The 26,352-nt window shown below is 44.0% G+C and overlaps 1 protein-coding gene across 3 annotated transcripts; it reads right to left on the reverse strand.

Annotated features, from left to right (window-relative positions):
• Positions 1-26,080, reverse strand: MASTL (microtubule associated serine/threonine kinase like). 3 transcript variants are annotated; one of them, XM_073677560.1, is made up of 13 exons: positions 25,772-26,080; positions 19,985-20,122; positions 18,860-18,999; positions 17,860-17,948; positions 16,575-16,681; positions 9,814-9,955; positions 8,966-9,138; positions 5,899-7,059; positions 4,247-4,373; positions 4,075-4,089; positions 2,521-2,634; positions 1,278-1,379; positions 1-424 (listed from the first exon to the last, which is right to left on the reverse strand). In XM_073677560.1, exons 1-13 carry the CDS (start codon positions 25,964-25,966, stop codon positions 267-269), a joined length of 2,661 nt encoding a protein of 886 aa, XP_073533661.1. In that variant the 5' UTR covers positions 25,967-26,080; the 3' UTR covers positions 1-266. The 3 variants fall into 3 exon arrangements, with proteins under 3 accessions (XP_073533661.1, XP_073533660.1, XP_073533662.1); XM_073677559.1 differs by having other exon boundaries at positions 4,075-4,140; XM_073677561.1 differs by lacking the exon at positions 4,075-4,089.
• Between the last annotated feature and the right edge of the window lie 272 nt (positions 26,081-26,352).

The raw sequence follows: 26,352 nt of genomic DNA on the forward strand, positions 1-26,352 counted from the left end.
TTGATAATTATATTACTTTATTTTACAATTGCGGTCCTAGGCTTAATTTAAGGTGCACAGGTAGAGAACGCAGCTTTCAAAGCCAAGCTATTTACAAGCCATAAGATCCACATTGATGTCCCATTATTTCATACATTTGGGAATATCACACGCCTAATTAAAATGACAAAACTTGGTAGCCCAAAGCAAAGCTAAAAACAGGAATTAATATGGGCAGTGTTCCTGTTCATAGATAATGAAAGGAAACGGTTCAGGAGCATAAAGTCCTACAGACTGAACCCAGACACTTTAAGATCCTGGGCATTATTTCTGGCTTCAAAATAAGTAGTGTCCGTTTCATCGTCCGGCTGAGGAATGAAAGCCATGGGCTGGTTCTGCAAGTTCTCCCAATCTATGCCGTGGAAGAAAGGATGAGCCTTAAGTTCTGCAAAAAAAAAAAGAAGTGTGTAAAAAACCCCAGAAGCATTATATAAGCAATCATTAGAGGGTGAAAATATAACATGCATATTTTTTTTAAATTATTACAGTAACTGCATGCAATGCAACCCTATGTACAAATACAGCCTAATGCTCTAAACTCAGCAGCCGTATGTCACAGGCTTAAGGATTTAAAGGGAACCTGGTGGTCACTGGCTATAAAGTCTTCTGATAGCTTAGAAAGACAGAAGACTGTCAGTCATAGCGAACTCACTGATGGGTTCACAGTTAACTCATTCATTCTGCAGCCAGCAATAGACAGTCTAGTACAGCGACTATAGAAGGCAAACTGTACAACATTTTTTTTTTAATGAAGTCCAATTGTAAAAATGATTTTTAGCCAAAAAAAAAGCAAACATGCAATTAATCAAAAATAGTCCATAAATGTGGAGAACACTCTGCTGTATAAGTCCTGAAGAAAAACATGCGGCACTTGCCCTGATGAAACCAAGGTTATTACACTTTGTTTCAATGTGCCAGATGTCACCAGACTTTTCACATTGATACAACAGATATTAAGGGCACATTTCTATTTCTCAGCAGCATAATGAGATTCTGGTGGTTTAATGGCTGAAATCCCAGTGACAGGTTCCCTTTAAACAGCAGCCGTGATGTGTAATGGAGCCTATAAGCCCTGGGCTCCCACTGTGGTGGCTTAAGGCACCCATATATTTTGGCTATCTCTTGCCCGCTGACTGGCGAGTAAGAAAAGCAGAATCACTGTCCTTTGTAAATAGCTACTGCAGATGATACATTTGTAGGTTTATATCCAGAATATAAAAAAAAAAAAACTCCTTTACCTTTTAATCCAGCTCGCTTTGTGTTGTCGAGGGTGAGGAGAATATCTATTGCATTGTGAGCATTAACTGAAAGGGTTTCATCATCTTCTGGCCAAGGAATATCTGTAAACGCCAAAAATAAAAAAAATAAAAAATTTAATGGAATTTTTCTACTTTGTCTTCTGGTATTCATTGTTTTTTTTTTTTTTTTTGTTTTGGAGCCGAATTCTTTAAAACGACACATGTGGTTCATTAATTTTAAATGAGGTTTTTGTCTTAACAAAAAATATACTTTTTTTCTTTTCCATCTCACAATCTGATTTTAAAAAAATAAACTAAAAATCTTGCAATTTCCACATCGGCCACTGGGGCTTTTTTTTTTTCCACTCAACTTCCCATTTCAGAAAACAACACATGTACATAGCCACCAATGAACAACCTCAGCCACTATCTTTTGTATTGTATCTAATGAGCACGTGCAAAGGTCATTGTGAAGGGAGGGGAAGCAGGAGAGTTGTGACTTAGAATCATAGAATGGTAGAGTTGGAGGGGACCTCCTGGGTCATCTGGTCCAACCCCCTGCTCAAAGCAGGATTCACTAAATCATCTCAGACAGATGTCTGTCCAGCCTCTGTTTGAAGACGTCCATTGAAGAAGAACCCACCACCTCTAGTGGCCGCCTGTTCCACTCATTGCTCATCCTCACTGTCAAAAAGTTTTTTCTAATATCTAATCTGTAGTGATTGGTAGATCCTGTGTTATCAGCTGTGTATAGGAGTTACTTGCCTGTGATGACAATGAGCCTGCTGAAAACTCTTACTTAAAAAGCCCCAAGTGGCCAGTGTCAAAATTACATGGTTATTTAATTTTTTTTTTTAAAGAACAAGCAAAATTTAAAAACAAAAAACCCCACAACCACGAAACACAAACTTGGATTTAAAATGCATAATTTTCTGATGATCCCTTCAAGCAAAAATGCTCTTTTACCATTTTTTGCACCTTTTTTAAAAGCAAAATGTTGCAAAATTTGGAGTACATTTGCACATAAAAATGGCACCCTATTAAGAAGCCGCACTCGATCAATCAAAAATATGTGGAAATCACAACCACAACTCATGGCAAAAACAGGTGAACACACAAAATAGGACGAGGTATTACAAGCCACCTTATTAAAAACCATCCGTGGCTTTCATGGTGTTAGGAGACCCATTGGCACCATTATTTCTGGAGATGTGATCCAGGTGACCAGTGTGATAAAACGCACCTCTCTTTAGGATGTTCTGGAACACTTGAGCGGGGGTCTCGTCGTTAAATGGGGGTATGCCAGTAAGAAACTCAAAGAGGCAAACTCCGAGGGCCCACCAATCCACGGCCGGTCCTAAAGAAATACATTTGGTCAGAGTCGGTGAAAGTAGAGGAGATCATTCGGATCCCCGAGCGTCTCGTGTTAGAAATGTCAAGCCGTCATTAACCCTTCTACGTCCAGCAGCCAAACCAAGCACATTCTGGCACAGCTGGCGAGAAAGCATAAAAGGTCCCAGCTAGCACAGAGGCTAATGCCAGACTAACTGTAAAGCTGTTGGCCGCGCGGCCACTGAACAGAATCGCTCAATTTTTTTTCCCCGCTGCCAGAATAAACTAAATATACACCTGGTCGGAAAGAGGATCCTTCCCACGTGTGCAACTCGCAGCAAGTTTTCATGATTTGCAAGAAAATATAGTAACTAGGGTAATATAAATGTATCAGCTCCCAAAATGCAAGTTTCCCATAATCTGTACACTATAGGGGCTTAAAAAAGTAGGGATCAATTGAAGGTAATCTGACAGGTCTTTGCTATATAATCTGAGAGCAACATAATGTATTAGTAGAGACCCTGATAACAGTGAGGTGTCACTTACTGGGCTGTGTTCTGCTCTTTCAATACAATCAGTGTTTTATCAGCAGGATATCATCACTACAGGACAAGTGGTCTCGTGCCTCCCAGTCCAACCATACTACCTGTACTGATTAGCAGCGGTCACTATAAAATGTACACAGAAAGATGTTGTGTGCGCGGGCTATACACAGCTCAGAATCTTAGATCTGCAGCAGAGAAAACTGTGATTTTATCACAATTGCTGCACCCAGTAAACTAAGTGATTGGAATCAAGGTCTCTGCCCCTACATCACACTGCTGTCAGATTACATAGCAAAAACTTGCTGATAGATTACCTTCTAAAGGAGTTGGAGCCAGGTGACCTCCCCATCTGCATTCATTGGGAAAGCGCGTGGTGGATGCTGGGCTGTGACGTGTGGTGAAACCTATCCCACAGCCCATCAATAAGGAGGACGCGCGTCACTGGGTCACGCATGGCCGCAGCCAGAACTTGACATCAGCGGATGTCAGAGCCGGGTCACGTGATGCCCGTGAGCGGTCAGCAATAGCACTGCTCACAGGCAACAATGACCGTAGGAAGTATTTACAAAAAAAAAAAAAAATCTTATTTCCACCTTTTAAATAGACGGGGGAATTCTCGATAGTAGTGGACTGGCGTTTGGGTCATTTTGGCAGGATCTTCTGTACAGCCCAGTAGCTTGCAGCCATTTCATTGGAAACCTGGAGTTTAGTCCTGATACATTACACAACCTGAGAATCCAATTAACCAATTTGGAATATTTGCCCAGAGTTGCACTGAGGGATGTCGGTATCTTTTGAACGCATGCGATTAGCTCTTTGAAACCAAAACTTTACAGTTGAAGCATATTTGTTCGCCAAGTAAATGTCACCCGACTGTGTAAAGCAGCCTCCTGCTACCAAAGCGGCAATGGTTAACTTACCGGACACCACAAATCCTGTGTGCAAATAAAACATTATGTTACGGGGACGATAAAAAGTAAAATAACCTGCGCAGAAGAGACCAATAATCCTATATTACTAGGACAGTCACTAACAGACGCATGGCAAAAATGTGCAACTACACCCACCAGGCCAAGCACTAGAGAAACTCACCGTGCGATTTTCCCAGCAGCAGCTCTGGAGCCAGGTAGTCTGGTGTCCCAAGGATTTTCTCATTCTCTGCCTGCGCTGCTCCTCGGCGCACAGACTTTGGTGTTCTGTAAGGGGTTTCTACTTGACCCTTAAAAAAAAAAAAAAAACCCACAGAAAATGCATTTTTTTCCCATATATATATATATATTATATATTATATAATATATATATATATATATATATATATATATATATATATATATATATATATATATATATATATATATATATATATATATATATATATATAAAAAATCAATTGATCTCTTATGTTCAAATTTAGAGAGAACATGCAGGACTTGGGCGCACAGGCAGAAGTTTGTTGTACATGTACCTCTACGTCCGGGCATAGCGCAGCACAGCTGTTGTGATATTACAAAGGGAAGCGCTCGGCCGGTCAGACTCGGGTCTGCACAGTGTGACGCCAGGGCAGTGGCATATTGGCTGATCACTGTGCATGCCCAAAGTCACCACGTGATGTAAGGAAGGAGCACTACAGAGACCACCACACCTCTGTGAGCGAGATATCGGCCGGCTGGGCAGCTCATATGCGGCACCCCAAGATTAAAACGCTGATTTCATTTTGCTTTACCTAAACATTGAGATTGCTAAAATACAAAACAAAAAAATAAACAACATCTGTGGTATTGCACTTTTTTTTTGCAATTTCACCGCACTTGGAATTTTTGTTCCTGTACACGATATGGTAATGTCGTTCAAAAGTACAACTCGTCCCGCAAAAAATAAGCCCTCACACGGCCAAACTGACAAAAAAATAAAAACGCTATGGCTCTGGTAACAAGGGGAGCAAAAAACGAAAATGCAAAAATGGAAAATCCCAGGGTCCTTAAGGGGTTAAAATACTTGAAGAGGTCCTGTTGCCTTACCCTGAAGAGAATATGCCCTTGAAATGGGTGTTTCTACAAGACAATGACACTAAACAAGCAAAATTTTTGGTTCCACTCCAAGAAGTTGGTTGACTCTATGCAACATAGATGTGAAGCAGTTCTAAAAAACTGTGGGTATACAACTAAATATTAGGTTAACCCTAGAACGCATACCTGGGGCCTCGCAGGCCCGCCCTGTTAATTGTTTTCTATTTTCTGCAAGATTACTTTAGTTGGAATTTTGAAACTCTAGGTATTACTCAGGTATATAGTTGTTTGTCATTTTTGTTTGAGTTATTCCATGTTATTTGCACACGGGCCTAAAAGGCCCCAGGTATGTGAAAATGTAGATTTTTATGGTCATGCGTTCTAGGTTTAACATTGCACAGGAATGACAAATCCTCAAAAAAAAGTACATATTGTGAGTTTGTAAAGACAAATTGAGACACTGCTATTTTTTAGAACAGCCCCATGTTCATTTTTTGTTATTTTCTGTAGAGTAGTTAAAAATTATAAACATTTCTCTTCATGTTTTGAATTAGAAAATATTGTGCAATGTTCCCAATGCAGGGAAATAAAAAACAGTTTCATGATTTTGTGCTCAACTCATGGTTTTGAACATACTGCTATTATTTTGAACACTACTGTATACTTTCATTATTCCTTTGGTGCACAGACTATTATACCATTACTCTATCGCTATACATGAAGCGCAGCGGGTTATACCTGGGAGTTCTTGCACGTTCTGTCCTTTTGGGCAGGAGTAGCAGTCATCGGATAAGATCCTGTATAACCCAAAGAAAAGTGTATTTTGTCCACAGATCCAATACTTATCCGAGAAGGTTCGGAGAGGTTTGACCCATTTATAGGACTGTTGTAGCTCCTGAAAGCCACCACAGTTCTTCTTTTACTCCTATTTAATGTCCGAGTTGTGGCAGGAGACGCCAAAGAAATATTGGCAAGTCCTGATAAACCAAGATCTAAAGCCCTGCCTTCCCCTCGCTCCTCATTTTCAGATGTTGGGCCTGCACTCGCTTCCTGAAACGAGCAGCTGACGTTCGCATCACTTTCTGACTCAAAAGACAGCTCTTTCATGCTTTTATCCACATTGGACGGCTCCTTCTCCAGTGGTTGTTCTGCAAGAGACATATTGGCCAAGGGTTCCAACTCCTTATCCGGACTTGCTTTCCAGGCATCATTCTTCTGCTCACAATTCTCATTTAGCTCGCACAATAAATTTTTGGCAACTGTATTGCTCGAGCAGCGCTTCTCTGGAGAAGCTGGAGCAGGGACAAAGTGATTTGTGAGTTTATCGTCCTTCTCCATGTTTTTATGGAGGTCACCAAAAAACAATGACGTAATCTCCATAGTTAGACCTGAACTTGGGTTGTCCTCAACCCCGGAGAGTTTGTAGGCTCGTTTATACTGGGAATTGGTTTTCTTTTCCATAAGACCCTCCTTGGGGCTAATTTCAACACGCGAAAAGTTTCTTTTGACTCCGACTCGATCAGCATTTACATCTTTGCTGTACTTTAGGGGATCCAATGAGGAACTTGCTAACCAAGGAGGAGATTCTGGAGAGCTGGGCAATTCTTTTAGTTGCCCATCCGCGTCCAAGTTCTCCTTTTCTTCTTCAGTGTTCGGGTCATAAAGACATTTCCTTATTAAACCTTTTGCGTTCAGGCCAGCAAAGGGAGTGTCCTCCAGGTCATTAATATTCTGAACGTCCGATTTTTTACTATTTCTGTGATTAACAATAGGGGAGATGGCCGACTCCAGGTCCTTCATGCACTTTGAAACTTTTCCTATCGGAAGATTGCTCAGCGACTTATCAGATGTACTATTCCTTAAACGGCTGGAGCTAAGAAAGCGCGGAGCCTCTAAATCCTGGAGACAGAAAAAAAACAGATCCTGAACATTAGTGCTGTGACGTTCAGAAAAACTATTAAATAAAAACTGGTTGTTGGAGCCACAATTTAATTATTTTAAAGGGGTTTGTCTAATCTTTCTTCAAGTGTGCACCGCACCCCGGCCTCCTACTTTGAAGGGGTGGTACGCTTCTGACAATTGACAGTTCACACCAGCGTTGCAACCATGCTGCTGGTGTGAACTGTGGACTCTGAGGGACGCAAGCAGATACATCTTTACCTCTGCGGCATCAGAAGAGCGCAGGGGTAGTGAAGTTGGCTGGAACTAGCGCTCTGGCAAGCATGAGCTCCTAGCCTAGAAGAATGGCCACGGCCGATAAGACTGCAGAGATGGCCGTTCTCTAAGCCTGGGTTCCCCAACTCCAGTCCTCAAGGCCCACCAACAGGTCATGTTTTCAGGATTTCCTTACTATTACACAGGTGATGGAATTATTGCCTGTGCAGGTGATGCAATCACCTCCTGAGTAATACTAAGGAAATCCTGAAAACATGGCCTGTTGGTGGGCCTTGAGGACTGGAGTTGGGGAATCCTGGCTAAGCAACGAGCTGTAAAGGATAAAAGGAAATTTGCTTTTTTTTTTATTTTTGTACAAGCACTTTACAATTTTATCTTAGTTCATCATGGCACATTGCTACCTAATGATCACTGGGGCTTTGACGTCTGGGACCCCCACTTATCCGGACAACAAAGGTGGTCATAGCTCAGTTTTTTGTATGTGGCCCAAGAGCATCTATGTGCAGAAAAAGAACTCAAACAGGGCTGTATCCATGTCACAATTTAATTATTCTCAAGATTAGTGGAGGGGGGGGGTCTTAGAGGTCAGACCCTCCGCTTTCATTAAAGGGGTTTTCTCATCTTTTATTGTTCGGAGCGCCTCTTTCTTCTGCCTCCCGTGAATCTATGTGCTCCTAATGATTGCAGATCGGCTGAGCTACTGACCCAAAATGTGGCCGGTGCAGCATCGGAGGAGAGCAGGGGCACCGAATTCAGCCAGAGCAGCACTTCCTTACCTAGGAGACCAACCACCTTTGACAACCCCTTTACGTGACGGCATGTCCTGGTAAGATGCCATCAATTACCAACATGGGAATACCACCAACCACTGTATTGACATTTCCGTATACATTTTAGTACTGACAGTGCATATAAATGTGAAGGGCGTCCTTTAGGACATCCAGTTTGGTTCGGTCCTGTTTATAAAGCTAGTATAGGAAAACATGGCAGCGACGTTTCTGGTCCCCTGGTTGTGAAGCTAGCAGCAGAGGGGTCAGGTCTCCAGTGATTACAGTGGGTACGGAAAGTATTCAGACCCCTTGCCACGATTCTGTCTCTGAGCTCCTTGGGCAGTTCCTTTGAGCTTATGATTCTCATTTGATCTGACATGCACTGTGAGCTGTGAGGTCTTGTATAGATAGGTGTGTACCTTTCCAAATCAAGTCCTATCAGTTTAATTAAACACAGCTGGACTCCAATGAAGGAGTAGAACCATCTCAAGGAGGATCACAAGGAAATGGACAGCATGTGACTTAAATATGAGTGTCTGAGCAAAGGGTCTGAATACTTATGACCATGTGATGTTTCAGTTTTTCTTTTAAGAAATTTGCAAAAATTTCTACATTTCTGTTTTTTTTTTTCAGTCAAGATGGGGTGCAAAGTGTACTTTAATGAGAAAAAAAAATTAACTTTTTAGAATTTATCAAATGGCTGAAATGAAACAAAGTGAAAAATTTAAAAGGGTCTGAATACTTTCTGTGCCCACTGTATAACATGATGGTGTATGGTAGGGATAGGTCATCACTGTATAAGAAAAGAATACTCCTCTAACAAAAAAAAAAAAGACCAAAAGTAAAAGTATAATCCAAACCTGGTTTCCATTCTCCCATCTTGGACTGCTGCAATAATCGGACTCCACGCTTGATAAGCATAACCGGGACTGGCTGCTGGTGCTGGACGTTCCAACCCGTGCCCTTAACTTCAGCAGGTTGGGCGTCAGACATTTCACTGGCATGCTAGGGCTAGATGTATTTACCTCGGGACCTGAAAATAAAAGGAAAGAATGAGCAGTCCTGAACCTAAGACTCGCAGGAACCTATCGTTATGTTGATTCATATTAAAGGGTCGTTCCCATCATTCATTAGCACCTATCCAAAAGGATGCGGATTGGTGAATACTGGGACCCCCGCTGATCAAATGGAGCGACACTTTGCTTTCTCCATAGAGAATGGAGCATGTGAGTGACCACCACAATATTCCGAAAGGGCATTTCAGAGCCCCCTTTTTTGGGAATAATTGAGGCCCCAGCAGTCGATCCATAAGTAATCACCTATCCCTGGGATAGGCAATACATTAGGATAGAAATGACCATTTAAGATTTTTTTTTTTCACTCTTTCAAAAGATAGTTACTTGCAACTCCATAGGAGATAATTAGTGATACAAAACAACTAGATACACCTGAACTATCGTCACAGGCTGCGGCTTGCCCCCATGCTTTACACTGCATTTCTACGTATTCAGCTGGGCTGCTGCATATAAGCACAAGGCCAAAACAAGCTCTCTATTGTATTAGTGTATGGAGAACGGATTTACACTGCAAATAATGCAGAATGGATGGGAAATTGCAAAAAAATACACCAATACTGCATGTAATGGCCACAGAAGTGCTGACTATCAGAAATGTGGTCCACTTAAAATGTCCATCACAAACCACTTACATGATATTAGGAGCTTGCTGGGTTTCCCCAAATTGTCTTTATTTCTTATTAAGAGAGGGGTAGAGTTGCTCTGAGACAGCTCACTAAACGTCGGGGTCACGGAGGGAGCCGGTCCCTGCACCTTACTGCGGACTGGAGTATGCTATTACAACAGGAAACAAGAAAAGGTTAAAAAATAAAATAAAAATATAGACATAAAAAGGAGGACAAGACAGGATATACTCCAATGCATCAGAATAAAAAAATAGTCTGCATTAAAAATATCATTTTGTTTGGCATATACACACGTAGTCAAAATTGTTGGTACCCCTCATTTAATGAAAGAAAAACCCACAATGGTCACAGAAATAACTTGAATCTGACAAAACTAATAATAAATTAAAAATCTATGAAAATGAACAAATGAAAGCTTTGCTTTTCAACCCTGCTGCCAAAGAACTTTTAAAAAAATTAAACTCATGAAATAGGCCTGGACAGAAATGATGGTTCTTCTTAACTTAATATTTTGTTGAACAACCTTTTGAGGCAATCACTGCAATCAAACGATTCCTGTAACTGTCAATGAGACTTCTGCACCTCTCGACAGGTATTTTGGCCGACTCCTCGTGAGCAAACTGCTCCAGTTGTCTCGTGTTTGAAGGTTGCCTTTTCCAGACGGCATGTTTCAGCTCTTTCCAAAGATGCTCAATAGGATTTAGTTCAGGGCTCGTGGAAGGCCACTTCAGAATAGTCCAATGTTTTCCTCTTAGCCATTCTTGGATGTTTTTTGGTTTGTGTTATGGGTCATTATCCTGTTGCAAGACCCATGACCTGTGACTGAGACCAAGCTTTCTGACACTGGGCAGCATATTTCTTTCTAGAATCCCTTGATAGTCTTGAGATTTCATTGTACCCTGCAGATTCAAGACACCCTGAGCCAGATGCAGCAAAGCAGCCCCAGAACATAACAGAGCTTCCTCCATGTTTCACAGTAGGGACAGTGTTCTTTTCTTGATATGCTTCATTTTTCCGTTTGTGAACATAGAGCTTATGTGCCTTGCCAAAAACTTCCATTTTGGTCTCATCTGTCCATAGGGCATTCTCCCAGAAGATTTGTGGCTCGTCAACATGTAGTTTGGCAGTCTGACTTTTTTTATGATATTTTTTTTCAACAATGGTGTTCTCCTTGGTCATCTCCCATGAAGTCCACTCTGGATCAAACAACGACGGATGGTGCGATCTCACACTGATGTTCCTTGAGCTTGAAGTTCACATTTAATCTCTTAAGAAGTTATCCTGGGCTTTTTTGTTACCATTTGTATTATCCATCTCTTTGATTTGTTATCAATTTTCCTCCTGCGACCACATCCAAGGAGGTTGGCTACAGTCCCATGGATCTTAAATTTCTGAATAATATGTGCAACTGTAGTCACAGGAACATCAGGCTGCTTGGAGATGGTCTTATAATCTTTACCTTTAACATACTTGTCTATAATTTTCTTTCTAATCTCCTGAGACAACTCTTTCCTATGCTTCCTCTGGTCCATGTTGAGTGTGGTACACACCATGTCACCAAACAGCACAGTGAGCATCTGTAGCCCCATATACAGGCCCACTGACTGATTACAAGATTGTAGACACCTGTGATGCTAATTAGTGGACACAACTTGATTTAACATGTCCCTTTTTGTCACATTATTTTCAGGGGTACCATCATTTCTGTCCAGGCCTATTTCATGAGTTTAATTTCTTTTTAAATTCTGTGGAAGCAGGGTTGAAAAGCAATGTCTGACTTTCATTTGTTCAGGTCCATAGATTTTTAATTTACTATTACTTTTGTCAGATTCAAGTTATTTTTGTGACCATTGTGGGTTTTTCTTTAATTAAACGAGGGGTACCAACAATTTTGAACACGTGTGTACAGTGCCTACAAGTAGTATTCAACCCTCTGCAGATTTAGCTGGTTTGATAAGATGCAAATAAGTTAGAGCCTTCAAACTGCAAACGAGAGTAGGTTTTATGAACAGAAGCATAAATCTTACAAACCAAAAAGTTATGTAGCTCAGTTGAATTTTATTAATTTTTAAACATAAAAGTGTGGGTCAATTATTATTCAACCCCTATGTTTAATATTTTGTGGAATAACCCTTGTTTGCAATTACAGCTAATAATCGTCTTTTATAAGACCTGATCAGGCCGGCACAGGTCTGTGGAGTTATCTTGGCCCACTCCTCCATGCAGATCTTCTCCAAGTTATCTAGGTTCTTTGGGTGTCTCATGTGGGCTTTATTCTTGAGCTCCTTCCACAAGTTTTCAATTGGGTTAAGGTCAGGAGACTGACTAGGCCACTCCAACACCTTGACTTTTTCCCTCTTGAACCAGGCCTTGGTTTTCTTGGCTGTGTGCTTTGGGTCGTTGTCTTGTTGGAAGATGAAATTACGACCCATCTTAAGATCCTTGATGGAGGAGCGGAGGTTCTTGGCCAAAATCTCCAGGTAGGCCGTGCTATCCATCTTCCCATGGATGCGGACCAGATGGCCAGGCCCCTTGGCAGAGAAACAGCCCCACAGCATGATGCTGCCACCACCATGCTTGACTGTAGGGATGGTATTCTTGGGGTCGTATGCAGTGCCATCCAGTCTCCAAACGTCACGTGTGTGGTTGGCACCAAAGATCTCGATCTTGGTCTCATCAGACCATAGAACCTTGAACCAGTCTGTCTCAGAGTCCTCCAAGTGATCATGAGCAAACTGTAGACGAGCCTTGACATGACGCTTTGAAAGTAAAGGTACCTTACGGGCTCGTCTGGAACGGAGACCATTGCGGTGGAGTACGTTACTTATGGTATTGACTGAAACCAATGTCCCCACTCCCATGAGATCTTCCCGGAGCTCCTTCCTTGTTGTCCTTGGGTTAGCCTTGACTCTTCGGACAAGCCTGGCCTCGGCACGGGAGGACACTTTCAAAGGCTGTCCAGGCCGTGGAAGGCTAACAGTAGTTCCATAAGCCTTCCACTTACGGATGATGCTCCCAACAGTGGAGACAGGTAGGCCCAACTCCTTGGAAAGGGTTTTGTACCCCTTGCCAGCCTTGTGACCCTCCACGATCTTGTCTCTGATGGCCTTGGAATGCTCCTTTGTCTTTCCCATGTTGACCATGTCTGAGTGCTGTTCACAAGTTTGGGGAGGGTCTTAAATAGTCAGAAAAGGCTGGCAAAAGAGATCTTTAATCCACACATGTGAAGCTCATTATTCTTGGTGCCTGAACTACTTCTTAATACTTTAGGGGGACCAAACAGAATTCTTGTGGTTTGAGGGGGTTGAATAATAAATGACACTCTGAATTAACTTTTAACGTTTTAAAAAAACAAAAACAAAATTTGCTGCAGTGCATTTCCCACTTCCAGGCTGATCTACAGTACAAATGTCACAATGCCAAGTTAATTCCGCATGTGTCAACCAGCTAAATCTGCAGGGGGTTGAATACTACTTGTAGGCACTGTATATGCAGATCATTGTGCCTCCATAATTACTGCAAATAAAACCTGTGTAGCCTGGTCCTGCGCTTTCCCTAGTAAGTTTATGAGACAAAAGAGAGATAAAAGTTATATCATAGCAAAGTCCGATTACATACAGGCTTTACAATAAAGGCTAAGGGCTTGTTCACACGTGGCGTTTTTATACTGCACTGCATAGGCCTAGTGTTCAAAAATGACCTAAACGGTATCTCTAACTCTTGCTGCCAACCCTGATTCATCAATCCCTGGGGCTAAAAGCTTTTCACATTTTTTAATAACATTCCTTTTTAATTAAATGCCCCTTTTCAAATCCAATAACCAGTTGATTCTAATTATAAACTCCGGAATAGTAGGAAAATTTTAAGCAAATTTAATAATTTCACCCGACAACAAGCGTTTTTCTTGTTCGTCTGTTGATTGGCAGCCTGTTTAGACTGGCCGATTACAGGGAAATGAGTGTTTCCAGGATTGCTCCTTCACAATAATCGGCCAGAGTAAATGTACCCCATGTTGTTTCATTCTTTAACATGCAACATCTTTTAATCTGACCACGTGCACTTGGGCAGGATGTCAAACTGAAATACACAGGGGGCAAAAATTAAAAACTTGGACAAAGTCGCGGACGAACCTTGATATTTATTAAAAAATGTCTACAATTGAGGAAGTTTTTCCTTATCAAATATAACGATGAACTTTTTCATATGGAAACAAATGTAAATGAGTGGTCCCAAAAAAACAGTACATTTTAATTAATAGATTTTAGGATAAAATATTATAGTATTCCAATATTTTATGTAAGAGTAGTAAAAAGCATATGGCCCAATGGCCTAATATAAATACGTAATAAAGGATAAAAAAAAAACCTTGAATACAGATATTAAAGTAAGATGCAAACAAAAGTGTCTCCAAACACAGTATGGTACCCCCACACGCACAGTATGCTGACCCTACTGTACCCACCTCCCTCAATCCCCCTAACAAAAAATTGTAATCCCCACGCAGCCCCCCACACACAGTATAATGGGCCCCACGCAGCCCCCCCACACACAGTATAATGGGCCCCACGCAGCCCCCCCCCCACACACAGTATAATGGGCCCCACGCAACCCCCCCCCCCACACACACACAGTATAATGGGCCCCACGCAGCCCCCCCCCCCACACAGTATAATGGGCCCCACGCAGCCCCCCCCCCCCCCCCCCACACAGTATAATGGGCCCCACGCAGCCCCCCCCCCCACACAGTATAATGGGCCCCACGCAGCCCCCACACACAGTATAATGGGCCCCACGCAGCCCCCCCCCCCACACACAGTATAATGGGCCCCACGCAGCCCCCCCCCCCACACAGTATAATGGGCCCCACGCAGCCCCCCCCCACACACAGTATAATGGGCCCCACGCAGCCCCCCCCCCCACACACAGTATAATGGGCCCCACGCAGCCCCCCCCCCCACACACAGTATAATGGGCCCCACGCAGCCCCCCCCCCCCCACACACAGTATAATGGGCCCCACGCAGCCCCCCCCCCCACACACAGTATAATGGGCCCCACGCAGCCCCCCCCCCCCACACAGTATAATGGGCCCCACGCAGCCCCCCCCCCCACACAGTATAATGGGCCCCACGCAGCCCCCCCCCACACACAGTATAATGGGCCCCACGCAGCCCCCCCCACACACAGTATAATGGGCCCCACGCAGCCCCCCCCCCCCACACACAGTATAATGGGCCCCACGCAGCCCCCCCCCACACACAGTATAATGGGCCCCACGCAGCCCCCCCCCCACACACAGTATAATGGGCCCCACGCAGCCCCCCCCCCCCACACACAGTATAATGGGCCCCACGCAGCCCCCCCCCCCCACACACAGTATAATGGGCCCCACGCAGCCCCCCCCCCCACACACAGTATAATGGGCCCCACGCAGCCCCCCCCCCCACACACAGTATAATGGGCCCCACGCAGCCCCCCCCCCACACACCGTATAATGGGCCCCACGCAGCCCCCCCCCCACACACCGTATAATGGGCCCCACGCAGCCCCCCCCCCCCCACACACAGTATAATGGGCCCCACGCAGCCCCCCCCCCACACACAGTATAATGGGCCCCACGCAGCCCCCCCCCCACACACCGTATAATGGGCCCCACGCAGCCCCCCCCCCCACACACAGTATAATGGGCCCCACGCAGCCCCCCCCCCACACACAGTATAATGGGCCCCACGCAGCCCCCCCCCCACACACAGTATAATGGGCCCCACGCAGCCCCCCCCCCACACACAGTATAATGGGCCCCACGCAGCCCCCCCCCCACACACAGTATAATGGGCCCCACGCAGCCCCCCCCCCCACACACAGTATAATGGGCCCCACGCAGCCCCCCCCCCACACACAGTATAATGGGCCCCACGCAGCCCCCCCCCCACACACAGTATAATGGGCCCCACGCAGCCCCCCCCCCCCACACAGTATAATGGGCCCCACGCAGCCCCCCCCCCCCACACAGTATAATGGCATCACGGGCCAAATATACTCACCCTGCGGGCCAGAGTTTGACATATGTGCACTAGGGTAATATTCTTGTTGTTGAAAGTTTAAAGGGCTTGTCCCAACTTCACATCCTATGGATAGGTGATAATAGGTGAAAACTTGCTGGTCACTGGGGGTCCCCACCGATCCAAAGAACTGGGCTTTGAAGTGCCTTGTTCGAACAGAGTGACGGCCGCACTCCATTTAGACTCTGCTTACACAGTGACTTTGCCAACACCACAAGTTGTGCAGCCAAATATCTGTGCATGTCGCTGCTCCATCGCAGTATAAGCCAAGTGAATGAGGTTGCATCATGACCCTCCTAGTATTGCAACAAGCAAGTTGTGAAAAGTTGGAACCAGTCTAATTTTTTGCCGTTTGCTTCCAACATGAGAGTGATATCTTCATATATATTTCTATGAGGCTGTCTGGAGACATGCAGCCAGTCCGTGCAATGGGGGTCTGGTCTCGGACATCTGAATGCCCTCTTATTGTCAGGCCATCTCCAGCAGTCCTATAGTCAATGATCGGAGTAGCGGCGTGCATGCGAGAGGATGGCTTCAACTACACTGTACACAGCACAGCCCCTGGATCAGTGGGGGGCTTCCAATAGTCAGACCCCAGCGATCAGTAACAGACCACCTCTCCAGTGAAGAAGCAACGACCTTTTTGATCATTACCGACCAGTTTTTTCTATTTAGTCACAGAAATGTCATTAACAGAAGTACTTACAAATCCCAGAGAGCTTATAAGGGAAAGTACTTGTCCCGGAGTCCGGAAGTAGTCTTGCTTAGGTTTGGCCATCGAAGGTGTTGTAAGAATATCGATCATATTAATCTCTTATAAAATAAAAATAAAAGAAATATTGAATAAATAAAATGCGTCTAACACAAAAAAAAACACAAATAAACACTATAAAAGCTTTATATACAAATTCTATGTTCCTTTGCAAAAAGTCTCACAATCTTACGCAATAATGACATTTGTATAAGTACAGGTAAAGTCCAGACACCATAATCCCTGTGCCGGTCCTCCTGATAACTGACCCTGTAGGGCTACGAATGGAGTCTGAAAAAGCACTGAACCTGCTATATCAGCGTTTCCAAAGCCCCATCCTAACGGCCCCTAAAATATCAGGTTTTCAGTATTTCCTTAGATCAGGAATGTCAAACAGAGGGCCAAAATTAAAAACTTGGACCAGTATACACGGCAAAATGGGCCCCACACAGTCCGCCACGCGGCATAAATGGGCCCCACACAGTCCGCCACGCGGCATAAATGGGCCCCACACAGTCCGCCACGCGGCATAAATGGGCCCCACACAGTCCGCCACGCGGCATACTCAAGTATCCATGGTTACGACCACTAAGAGCTGTCTAACAAACTAACTATCACTATGAGTGGTCGTAACCATGGATACCTAAGCTCTTGCAATGCCCTGCACATGAGGTAAGCGACATAACGAATCACAAGAACTATACTACATTTCTAATTGGAGATATTTGCCAATATTATTATTATACCTACTACATATTGGGATAGAAACTTGGGAGATAGGAATACCCCTTTAATAATAATTCCATCACCTGTACAATACTAAGGAAATCCAGATGTGATGGGGACCCGTGAGGACTGGAGTTTGGGAAACACCTTACTATGTGCAGACATGAATCTACATAAGCTCTGGAGACGAGGTAAAAGGAACGGTGCTGGTGGGGACAGACATTCTGCACTTCCAAGCTGATAACAGGGAACAACAGATAATATAAGGTTTATAAGAGGATCACGGCATTCGCAATTATAGGGCTCATGCAGACACCGTGCAAATTTGTCCAAGCATGGACTGACCGCCGGTCTCCAGACCTGAGAGTGTGACAGATACATATATACCTATGAAGCCGTGACGCTGGGGCCGCGGCCAGTCCTTGCTCGGACGTCTGCATGAGGACTAAGTCTGTAAATTGCAGTCACAGCCATGATGCTCTAATACGAGGTAATGTGGAACGTGGAGACTTACCTCTCTTTAGAGTGACTTTAGAGAGTCCAAAGTCTGTGAGCTTAATGTGACCCTCATTAGAAATCAGCATGTTGTCCGGCTTAAGGTCCCTGCGTAAAAAAACACGAAGAATGTGGAATTGCTCAGATTAACATGGATTATAATATGAACAGGAACAAAACTCCTGCAGAGATTACACAGGAGGAACGCAATGTTCTATATAAAAACGGCAAAATCTGCCTTGTGCAATGTGGTTTCTGATCAGAGTACGGAAGGGAAAATCTTAAAAGGGACGTTCCACTATAAAGGACAGCAGGATCGGCACCAGTGATGCATCCAGTGATTGGTTTTTGCAGTCGCCTGACGTGCTATGGCGCAGAGGGGCAGGTACTGAGAGGGGCGCAGGAGACTAGCAAGGTATCCCACCAAAGTGCAACAGAAAGGGGTCATCCAAACATTGAGCAATGCAACTGCACACCGGCTGGTCACATTGCCTTAGTACCCCTTCTAAAACCCAGGGGTCCCATTATCCAGAGCAGGACTGAAGCACGGTACTTGATTTTCAATATAGACAATTGCAAGTATTGCGGAATGTGACGGTCTAAGGAAATGTTAAAGGGGTTTTACAGATTTACACATGGCTGCTTTCTTAAAGAAAAAAAAAAACAGTGGCAGATTGTATCAAGTTCGATTCGACGGTATCAAGTATATAAGTTATTCCTTATCGACAGCATAGAGAATAGCTTATTGATTGCTGGAGGTCCGACTACTGGGATCCCCACCAATCAGCGCTCTGCAGAGCCCCGTCTGACGGGAGGTTGAACATGCTCAGCTCTGCTACATTTATTCTCCATGGGACAGCCGGAGAAAGTTTCTTCATGAAGAATTAATAAAGTGGAGGAGCCACACGCTCTATTCAGATAGGACTCTTCAGAGCCCTGTTATAGGGATTGGTAGGGGGTCCCAGTAGTCGGACGCCCCCCAGCAATCAATATGTTAACTGTGAAATAATGGTCTTTACCTGTGAATTATTGAATGTCTGTGTAAGTAGTCAAGGGCCAGAGCAACCTCCGAGATATACTTCACTGCCATATCCTCATCAAAGTAACCATAGATGTGCAAGAGCGACTTCACATCTCCTCCAATGAGATACTCCATTATCTGGTAGGAGACATTGCTGTTATTAATCATGGATTCATGATGGTATGTATGAAAAACAAAAAAAAAAAATCCACAAAAAACAATTGTTTGTCTGGATTAAAGGGGTTGTGGTATTTCCTGTAATGATGGGACATTCATAGATGTTCTATTCTGCGTGGAATAAAAATATGGCCACTCTATGTGGCTCTCTCAATTCATTTGTATGGTACTTCTAAAAAAATGCAGAGGAAGAGTGAGACTATTAGACTACTAGAGTTATTCCTAGAATTAAAAAGTTATTCCCGTCCATAGGACAAATTACTGATTACTCAGGGTCCAAACACTGGGATCCCCAGCAAACCTGAGAAGGGGCCTCTGGATCCCACGAATCCGGTTCTGCAGAGCCGCACGTGCTAAACCTCTGATCTATTCACTGTATATAGGACTGCTGGAGAAAGCGGAGTACAGCACTGCATGCAGCTTCTTCCAGCAATCACATGGACAATGAATGGAGCGGAGGTCAAACATGGACCCATCTTCTCCACTGAAGATGGGGCTGTGCAGTATTGGGATCCAGAAACAGGTCCCAGCAATAAGATCCCCTGTGATCAGTAAGCTATTTTCTATCTTATGCATAGGGGATAACTTTCAGCTCTGGGGATACCTCTTTAATGTGACCCAATCAATTTCAGGATCCAGTCCGGGGGTTGGATCAATAATTTGTGGCATCTTTGCAGTGTCACGTCACGCCATGACGGGAGAGGCGGCGCATGTTCTCCGGGATGCCGTCCGACAGCCACAGATTACGGATTCAGCCGCTGGATCGCTTGGAACAGACTCGAAGAAGAAACGAATGGATGAGCAGTAATATTCCAATACGTAATGAGGATTACAGTAATCCTTCCACTAAGGTTTTTATTCATAGAGCAAACACTTTATGTGCACGGCTTGTAGAACAGATAACAGAGAGCAAACGATGGGAGCAGTGAGGCCTCTGGGCACTTACCAGGTAGATATTGTTGGCCGACTGCAGGGAGTAATACAAATGTACAATAAAAGGGCTTTTACTTAAGGCGAGCGCGTCCCTCTCCGCATGAACCTGATGCACCATGTTCTTATTAATCATATCAGCTTTCTTTACCACCTGGCAAAAAGAAAATACATTATTAAATAAAAAATGCATTAGATCTAATTGCCGCTTTTCTCATAGCGGCTGTTCGGTCCTAGTGCGCCGCCCGGCAGCCGAAACAGCAAAACTGCAAATGTTTTAGTGCAACTTATCAAAGTTTTGCAGCACTTCCAGGTCAGGCACAATTTTTGTTTCGTTGCTTCACCTGGACTCGCTGAAAATTGCGTAAGGTTCTGCCACATGGTTCTCTGCGGCGCAGCACAGGACTGTCCTGCAAATACCGGGCGAAGAACAGAGGAAAGAAAAGCTAAATAGTAAGAATCTAAAGCAATTTTGGAACAAACGTGCTTCCAGTGAATATTAACATGGTCTCCTACTTTCAGATTCTGACCTAGTCCTGTTCAGCGCAAAATGTTTTAGGCATCACTTAGAAGTATTGTATGCAGAAAAAAAAAAACAAAAAAAACCACACCCCCCTTTCCAAGCTTTTCCTACCCATTAAACAGTTAAAAAAAAAAAAAAAAAAAAAAAAGGGACAGCCTGTGGATGCCATCCATGTTGTTTTTTTTTATAGAGACCTACATGGGTGTTTAAAGAAAATTTGTGTCAGCAGGTTTTTACTATGTAATTTGACAGCAGCATGATGTAGGGACAGAGACCCTGATTCCAGCGATGTGTCGCTTAGATTACTGTATGCAGCAGTTATGATACAAATCAGTTTTCTCTGCTGCAGATCTAGCAGAGCTCGGAATGCTGAGCTGTGTATAACCCCGCCCACATCACTGATTGGTAGCTTTCTGTGTACACTGTGCATAGGCAGAAAGCTGCTAATCACAAATGGAGAATGGTCAGACTAGGAGGCACGAGACACCTAGTCCAGCAGTGAATCTCCAAACACGGATTTTATTGAAACCGCAATACACAGCTTAGTAAGTGACACATGACTGGAAACAGGGACCCTGCCCCTACATCATGCTGCTCTCTGTATACATAACAAAATGTGTTGACAGATTCCTTTTAATGGGTATGTATTCTCTATCTCTCTGAAAACAAGCCACTGAAAGAGCTTGTACATGGAAAAAAGAACATGTGAATGAGGCCTTACAGAACCAGTGTTTGGGTCGCTTTTATTTCATTTTATGTGCTGGGAATATTCCTTCATGTATTCCACTAATCAGAATTCAGCCAGTGACTCCCATTGGAACAAAACGGTTTTATTTCTTCATTTAAAAAATGACTCTGAAAAATCCGACTAGATGGGTGAGGCCTCGTACAATGCAAGTGTATGGAGCGAGGCTGGAAAGTCTAGTCAGATTGTGGCTGAGAGGATACATATCACATACTTGTAATTACATGACCGCCGTTCCCAGTGATCACATAAGAGAATTCTGTCAGTGCACAGTGAGAGCGATGTTGAAAGTCACAAGTCTGCAGTCAGAGTGACTGCGGACTTGTCGCTTTAGACCGGACGGGGGGGGGGGGAGAGGGGTGCACACTTAGTATTTGCAGCACAAAAATCTGCAGCAAATAGTGAAGTGCTGGCAGGTAAAATATTTCAGAAAGTAAATGCGTTTTTTGTGTTTTTTCCTCATTCATTTGAATGGGTGAAAAATGCTATAAAAACACTAAAAGAATAAACTGCTTCAGATCTGCAAGGAAAAAATAAGCAGCATGTGAATTAGATTTAAAGGGGTTGTTCACTACCAGGACAACTCCCTTCTCATTCCTCATGTTTAACCTGGTTATAATAAAAACACACTCACCTCCGGTGCCGGCGCAGTTCCAGTGGTGTCGTCACTTGTGTTCACGTGCGGTTGTTATGCCACTAAAGCTTGAAGCAAAACACAGGGCCAAACATGAGGAATGAGAAGGAGTTGTCTAAGTAGTGGACTCCCCATTTAAGAAATCTAGGATGGAGATAAAATGGCAAACTTTTATTAGTGGATGATAATATGATGGCTGCATCCAAGGACTGAATATAACCCCTGGCAAAAATTATGGAATCACCGGGCTCGGAGGATGTTCATTCAGTTGTTTAATGTTGTTGAAAAAAAAGCAGATCACAGACACGGCACAAAACTAAAATCATTTCAAATGGCAACTTTAGGGCTTTACGAAACACTAAAAGAAATCAAGATTAAAAATGTGGTACTCAGTAAGGGTAATTTTTTTCAGACCAAGCAGAGGGAAAAAATCATGGAATCACTCAATTCTGAGGAAAAAAATATGGAATCATGAAAAACAAACACACAAAAGAACACTCCAATACATCACTAGTATTTTGTTGCACCACCTCTGGCTTTAATAACAGCTTGCAGTCTCTGAGGCATGCACTTAATGAGTGACAAACAGTACTCTTCATCAATCTGGCTCCAACTTTCTGATTGCTGTTGCCAGATCAGCTTTGCAGGTTGGAGCCGTGTCATGGACCATTTTCTTCAACTTCCACCAAAGATTTTCAGTTGGATTTAGATCCGGACTATTTGCAGGCCATGACATTGACCTTATGTGTCTTCTTACAAGGAATGTTTTCACAGTTTTTGCTCTATGGCAGGATGCATTATCATCTTGAAAAATGATGTCATCATCCCCAAACATCCTTTCAATTGATGGGATAAGAAAACTGTCCAAAATATCAATGTAAACTTGGGCATTTATTGAAGATGTAATGACAGCCATCTCCCCAGTGCCTTTACCTGACATGCAGCCCCATATCATCAATGACTGTGGAAATTTGCATGTTCTCTTCATGCAGTCATCTTTATAAATCTCATTGGAACGGCACCAAACAAAAGTTCCAGCATCATCACCTTGCCCAATGCAGATTCGTGATTCATCACTGAATATGACTTTCATGCAGTCATCCACAGTCCACAATTGCTTTTCCTTAGCCCATTGTAACCTTGTTTTTTTCTGTTTAGGTGTTAATGATGGCTTATGTTTAGCTTTTCTGTATGTAAATCCCATTTCCTTTAGGCGGTTTCTTACAGTTCGGTCACAGACATTGACTCCAGTTTCCTCCCATTCGTTTCTCATTTGTTTTGTTGTGCATTTCCTGCTTTGGAGACATATTGCTTTAAGTTTCCGGTCTTGACGCTTTGATGTCTTCCTTGGTATACCAGTATGTTTGCCTTTAACAACCTTCCCATGTTGTTTGTATTTGGTCCAGATTTTAGACACTGACTGTGAACAACAAACATCTTTTGCAACACTGCGTGATGATTTACCTTCTTTTAAGAGTTTGATAATGCTCTCCTTTGTTTCAATTGACATCTCTCGTGTTGGAGCCATGATTCATGTCAGTCCACTTGGTGCAACAGCTCTCCGAGGTGTGATCACTCCTTTTTAGATGCAGACTAACGAGCAGATCTAATTTGATGCAGGTGTTAGTTTTGGAAATAAATATTTACAGGGCGATTCCATAATTTTTTCCTCAGAATTGAGTGATTCCATAATTTTTTCCCTCTGCTTGGTCTGAAAAAAATTACCCTTACTGAGTACCAAATTGTTAATCTTGATTTCTTTTAGTGTTTCTTAAAGCCCTAAAGTTGCCATTTGAAATTACTTTAATTTTGTCCCATGTCTGATCTGCTTTTTTTCAACAACATTAAACAACTGAATGAACATCCTCCGAGCCCGGTGATTCCATAATTTTTGCCAGGGGTTGTATAAGACACATCAACGCGTTTCGGTGCAGCTCCCTTATCCATGGTGTACATACTGCACTGTGTGAATAAGGCCGCTGTATGACCAGGAAACGCGTTGGTGATGTTTCTTATGGACAGTCCATGGATGCAACCACCACAATATGATCCACTGATAAAATGTCAAACTTTTATCTCCCTTTAAGCCGGCTCTATCCCGAGTTGCTTTGCTCATGGCAGAGGCGATGGTCTGCTGAGCTGGCCTCCTGCTTTTACCACTTATTTCAGAAATCTCACTCACTTTGCTGGATACCATAAAACACTGCAGTTTTGTGGTGGCAAAAAAGCGATGTGTGAACATACCCTAAAAGAGTATCCCAAAGTGACAGCTCCTGGTCATAGGCTGCTTGCATGGACACTTTCCATAAGTCCAAATTAGCCTCATTTTCACCATTTTTCCACCAAATCAAAACTAAATTTTTCCCCAAATAAGTTATTCTGAATGGCCAGGAGACCTTGTGCATTGTATCCCAGCCATTGTCCTAAGTGATAGGAGAGTGTATGGAGGCCGTAAATATGATTATCTGACTGTACAATCAAGATTACATTGTGTCCAGCACAATCCCTAATGCACTGGTGATTTATAAGGGCTGTATAGTAACAGGGGTCACACGGGACCTTCAGTAATGTTTGATACTTCAGCATAATTGTCCCATTTTGTGCTTCGCAGTCACACATCATGTTCATATCAAGACTAGTGATGCACAACATCACCCAGATAACTCGGGGGGCATAGACCCCAAACTGCCACATGATCAGACAGCAGTGTTGTAGGAGCAGTACACAGGCAAGTAAAGGGAACCGCCACAGATCAAACAATTATCAGATAGCCATTGGATAGAGGATAATTTTTGTACACCCCTTTAAACCAGTCAATACCTTTAAAAGGGGTATTCCCCTCCTAATGGCATATCGCTATGTATGACGTTATGCGCACAAGGGTTTGGCCTCTGGGCCCCCAGTGATCAGCTGAAGAAAGTGTAAAAGCCTTTTCAGGTTCAGGGTCCATGAAGAGGCTGTGAAGTATTTACATCCGCTGATAACAGCTGATCAGTGGGGGTGCCGGGTGTCAGACCCCCACCAATCTCATACTGATGACCAGTCACTAGTATTGCAGTATTAGAAAACCCTTTAAATTGGAATTAGCCCATAGAAAAAAAACATTCATCATTGATCTTCAGGACAGTAAATAAATACAGGAGGCTGGAGGTCCCGAGCCCCGCCCTATCGGAGTCAGGCGGCTATAGACGACTGTGCATGTGAGACCACATCCATTTAAAGGGGTTTTTCCAAAATTGCAAGGATTGGGGGTAACTGATCGCTGGATAGTCTGGACCTCCATCCATCAGGAAGAGGCCGGTCTTGAATGGAGCGGAGGGGCGTGTGCTCAGGATCCGCTCCATTCATTGTCTATGGGAAACAGTGGAGCTCTGCACCCGGCAGTCCCATACACGATGGACGGAGTAGAAGCCGATCATGTGCACCCAGCCCCTTTCTTAGGATCGCTGGGGGTCCCAGCAGTCGGCCCCCCGCTGTCAGTATGTTATCCCCTAGCTTATGGTTGGGGGATAATGCAAAAGTTTGGCAGTAACCCTTTAAATGTGGGAGTCCGGAGCCAGTCTTCATCATCAGTGGGTCCCTCTACTGGGGACTAATGATAATTGGTTTAATCAGCCCATCCCTTTAATTAGGTGTTCCAGTCATCCAAGGGGTCTGCAAGCTGTGGCACAACTACAACTCCCAGCATGCCCTGACAACCAATGGAGCCACTACAAGGTATGCTGGGAGTAGAAACTGTACTAGATTCCCAGAGCACTGTGCACTACTACTCTCAGCATGCTCTGAGACCCAATGGAGTCGTTGCAAGGCATGCTGGGAGTCATTGCACAAGTTTCCCAGGGAGCACTGTGCACTACAACTCCCAGCATGCCCCGCTGCCCGCTATGTTCGTGTCTCTCACCTTCACGGCGAACAGCTTGTTGCTGATTTTCCTACGAGCCAGATAAACCTTCCCAAAAGCCCCGCGGCTGATCGGCTTCACTATGGAGAAGTCTTCGATGGACGGCGGCTGCGGCACTGTGAACTTCTTCTCCCCGCACATGGACAGCTGCCCCTTATCCTCCGCCGCCACCTCGGGGGCTCCCATTACCCCCATGTTACCGGCCTGCTCTGTCCTCTATGTGCCCACCCAGGACCTCGGCAGCAGCGCCGCCGCTACAGTTTAAACAGGAGACACGCCTCCACCTACGTCACTAACCTTTCCTACCAATAACGTTCTAGCATTGTGACCAGAACGGCCGATACGGACAAATCACAGTAAAGAGTTTTTTTTTTAACCACGCCCCTGTTAGACATTTAACTAGACGCATGGCGGCCATGTTTACTTAGGGCAGCTGCCCACATGTTTGTTTTTGAAAATTGTACAAGTTTCTACTTGATCCTATGACTGATGTTCACAGTGAGCTGAGGATTAGCCGCTCCATGCAGCCATTGCCCCAGCCTGACATCTGGGGAACCTGTACTATATTCGAGGCAATTGCT

Source organism: Phyllobates terribilis, unplaced genomic scaffold (genome assembly GCF_046119375.1).
Source record: "Phyllobates terribilis strain yellow unplaced genomic scaffold, ASM4611937v1 Scaffold_4__5_contigs__length_816908805, whole genome shotgun sequence".
Classification (NCBI taxonomy): Eukaryota; Metazoa; Chordata; class Amphibia; order Anura; family Dendrobatidae; genus Phyllobates; species Phyllobates terribilis.

Coding starts and splice junctions, on each gene's coding strand:
- MASTL (XM_073677559.1), bottom strand. CDS start 25,966: ATGGGGGTAATGGGAGCCCCCGAGGTGGCGGCGGAGGATAAGGGGCAG. Junction 9,139..9,813: donor CAGCAAGCTCCTAATATCAT/GTAAGTGGTTTG, acceptor TTTTATTTTCAG/GTCCCGAGGTAAATACATCT. Junction 4,374..5,898: donor GAACGTGCAAGAACTCCCAG/GTATAACCCGCT, acceptor TTTTTTTTTAAG/GGTCAAGTAGAAACCCCTTA.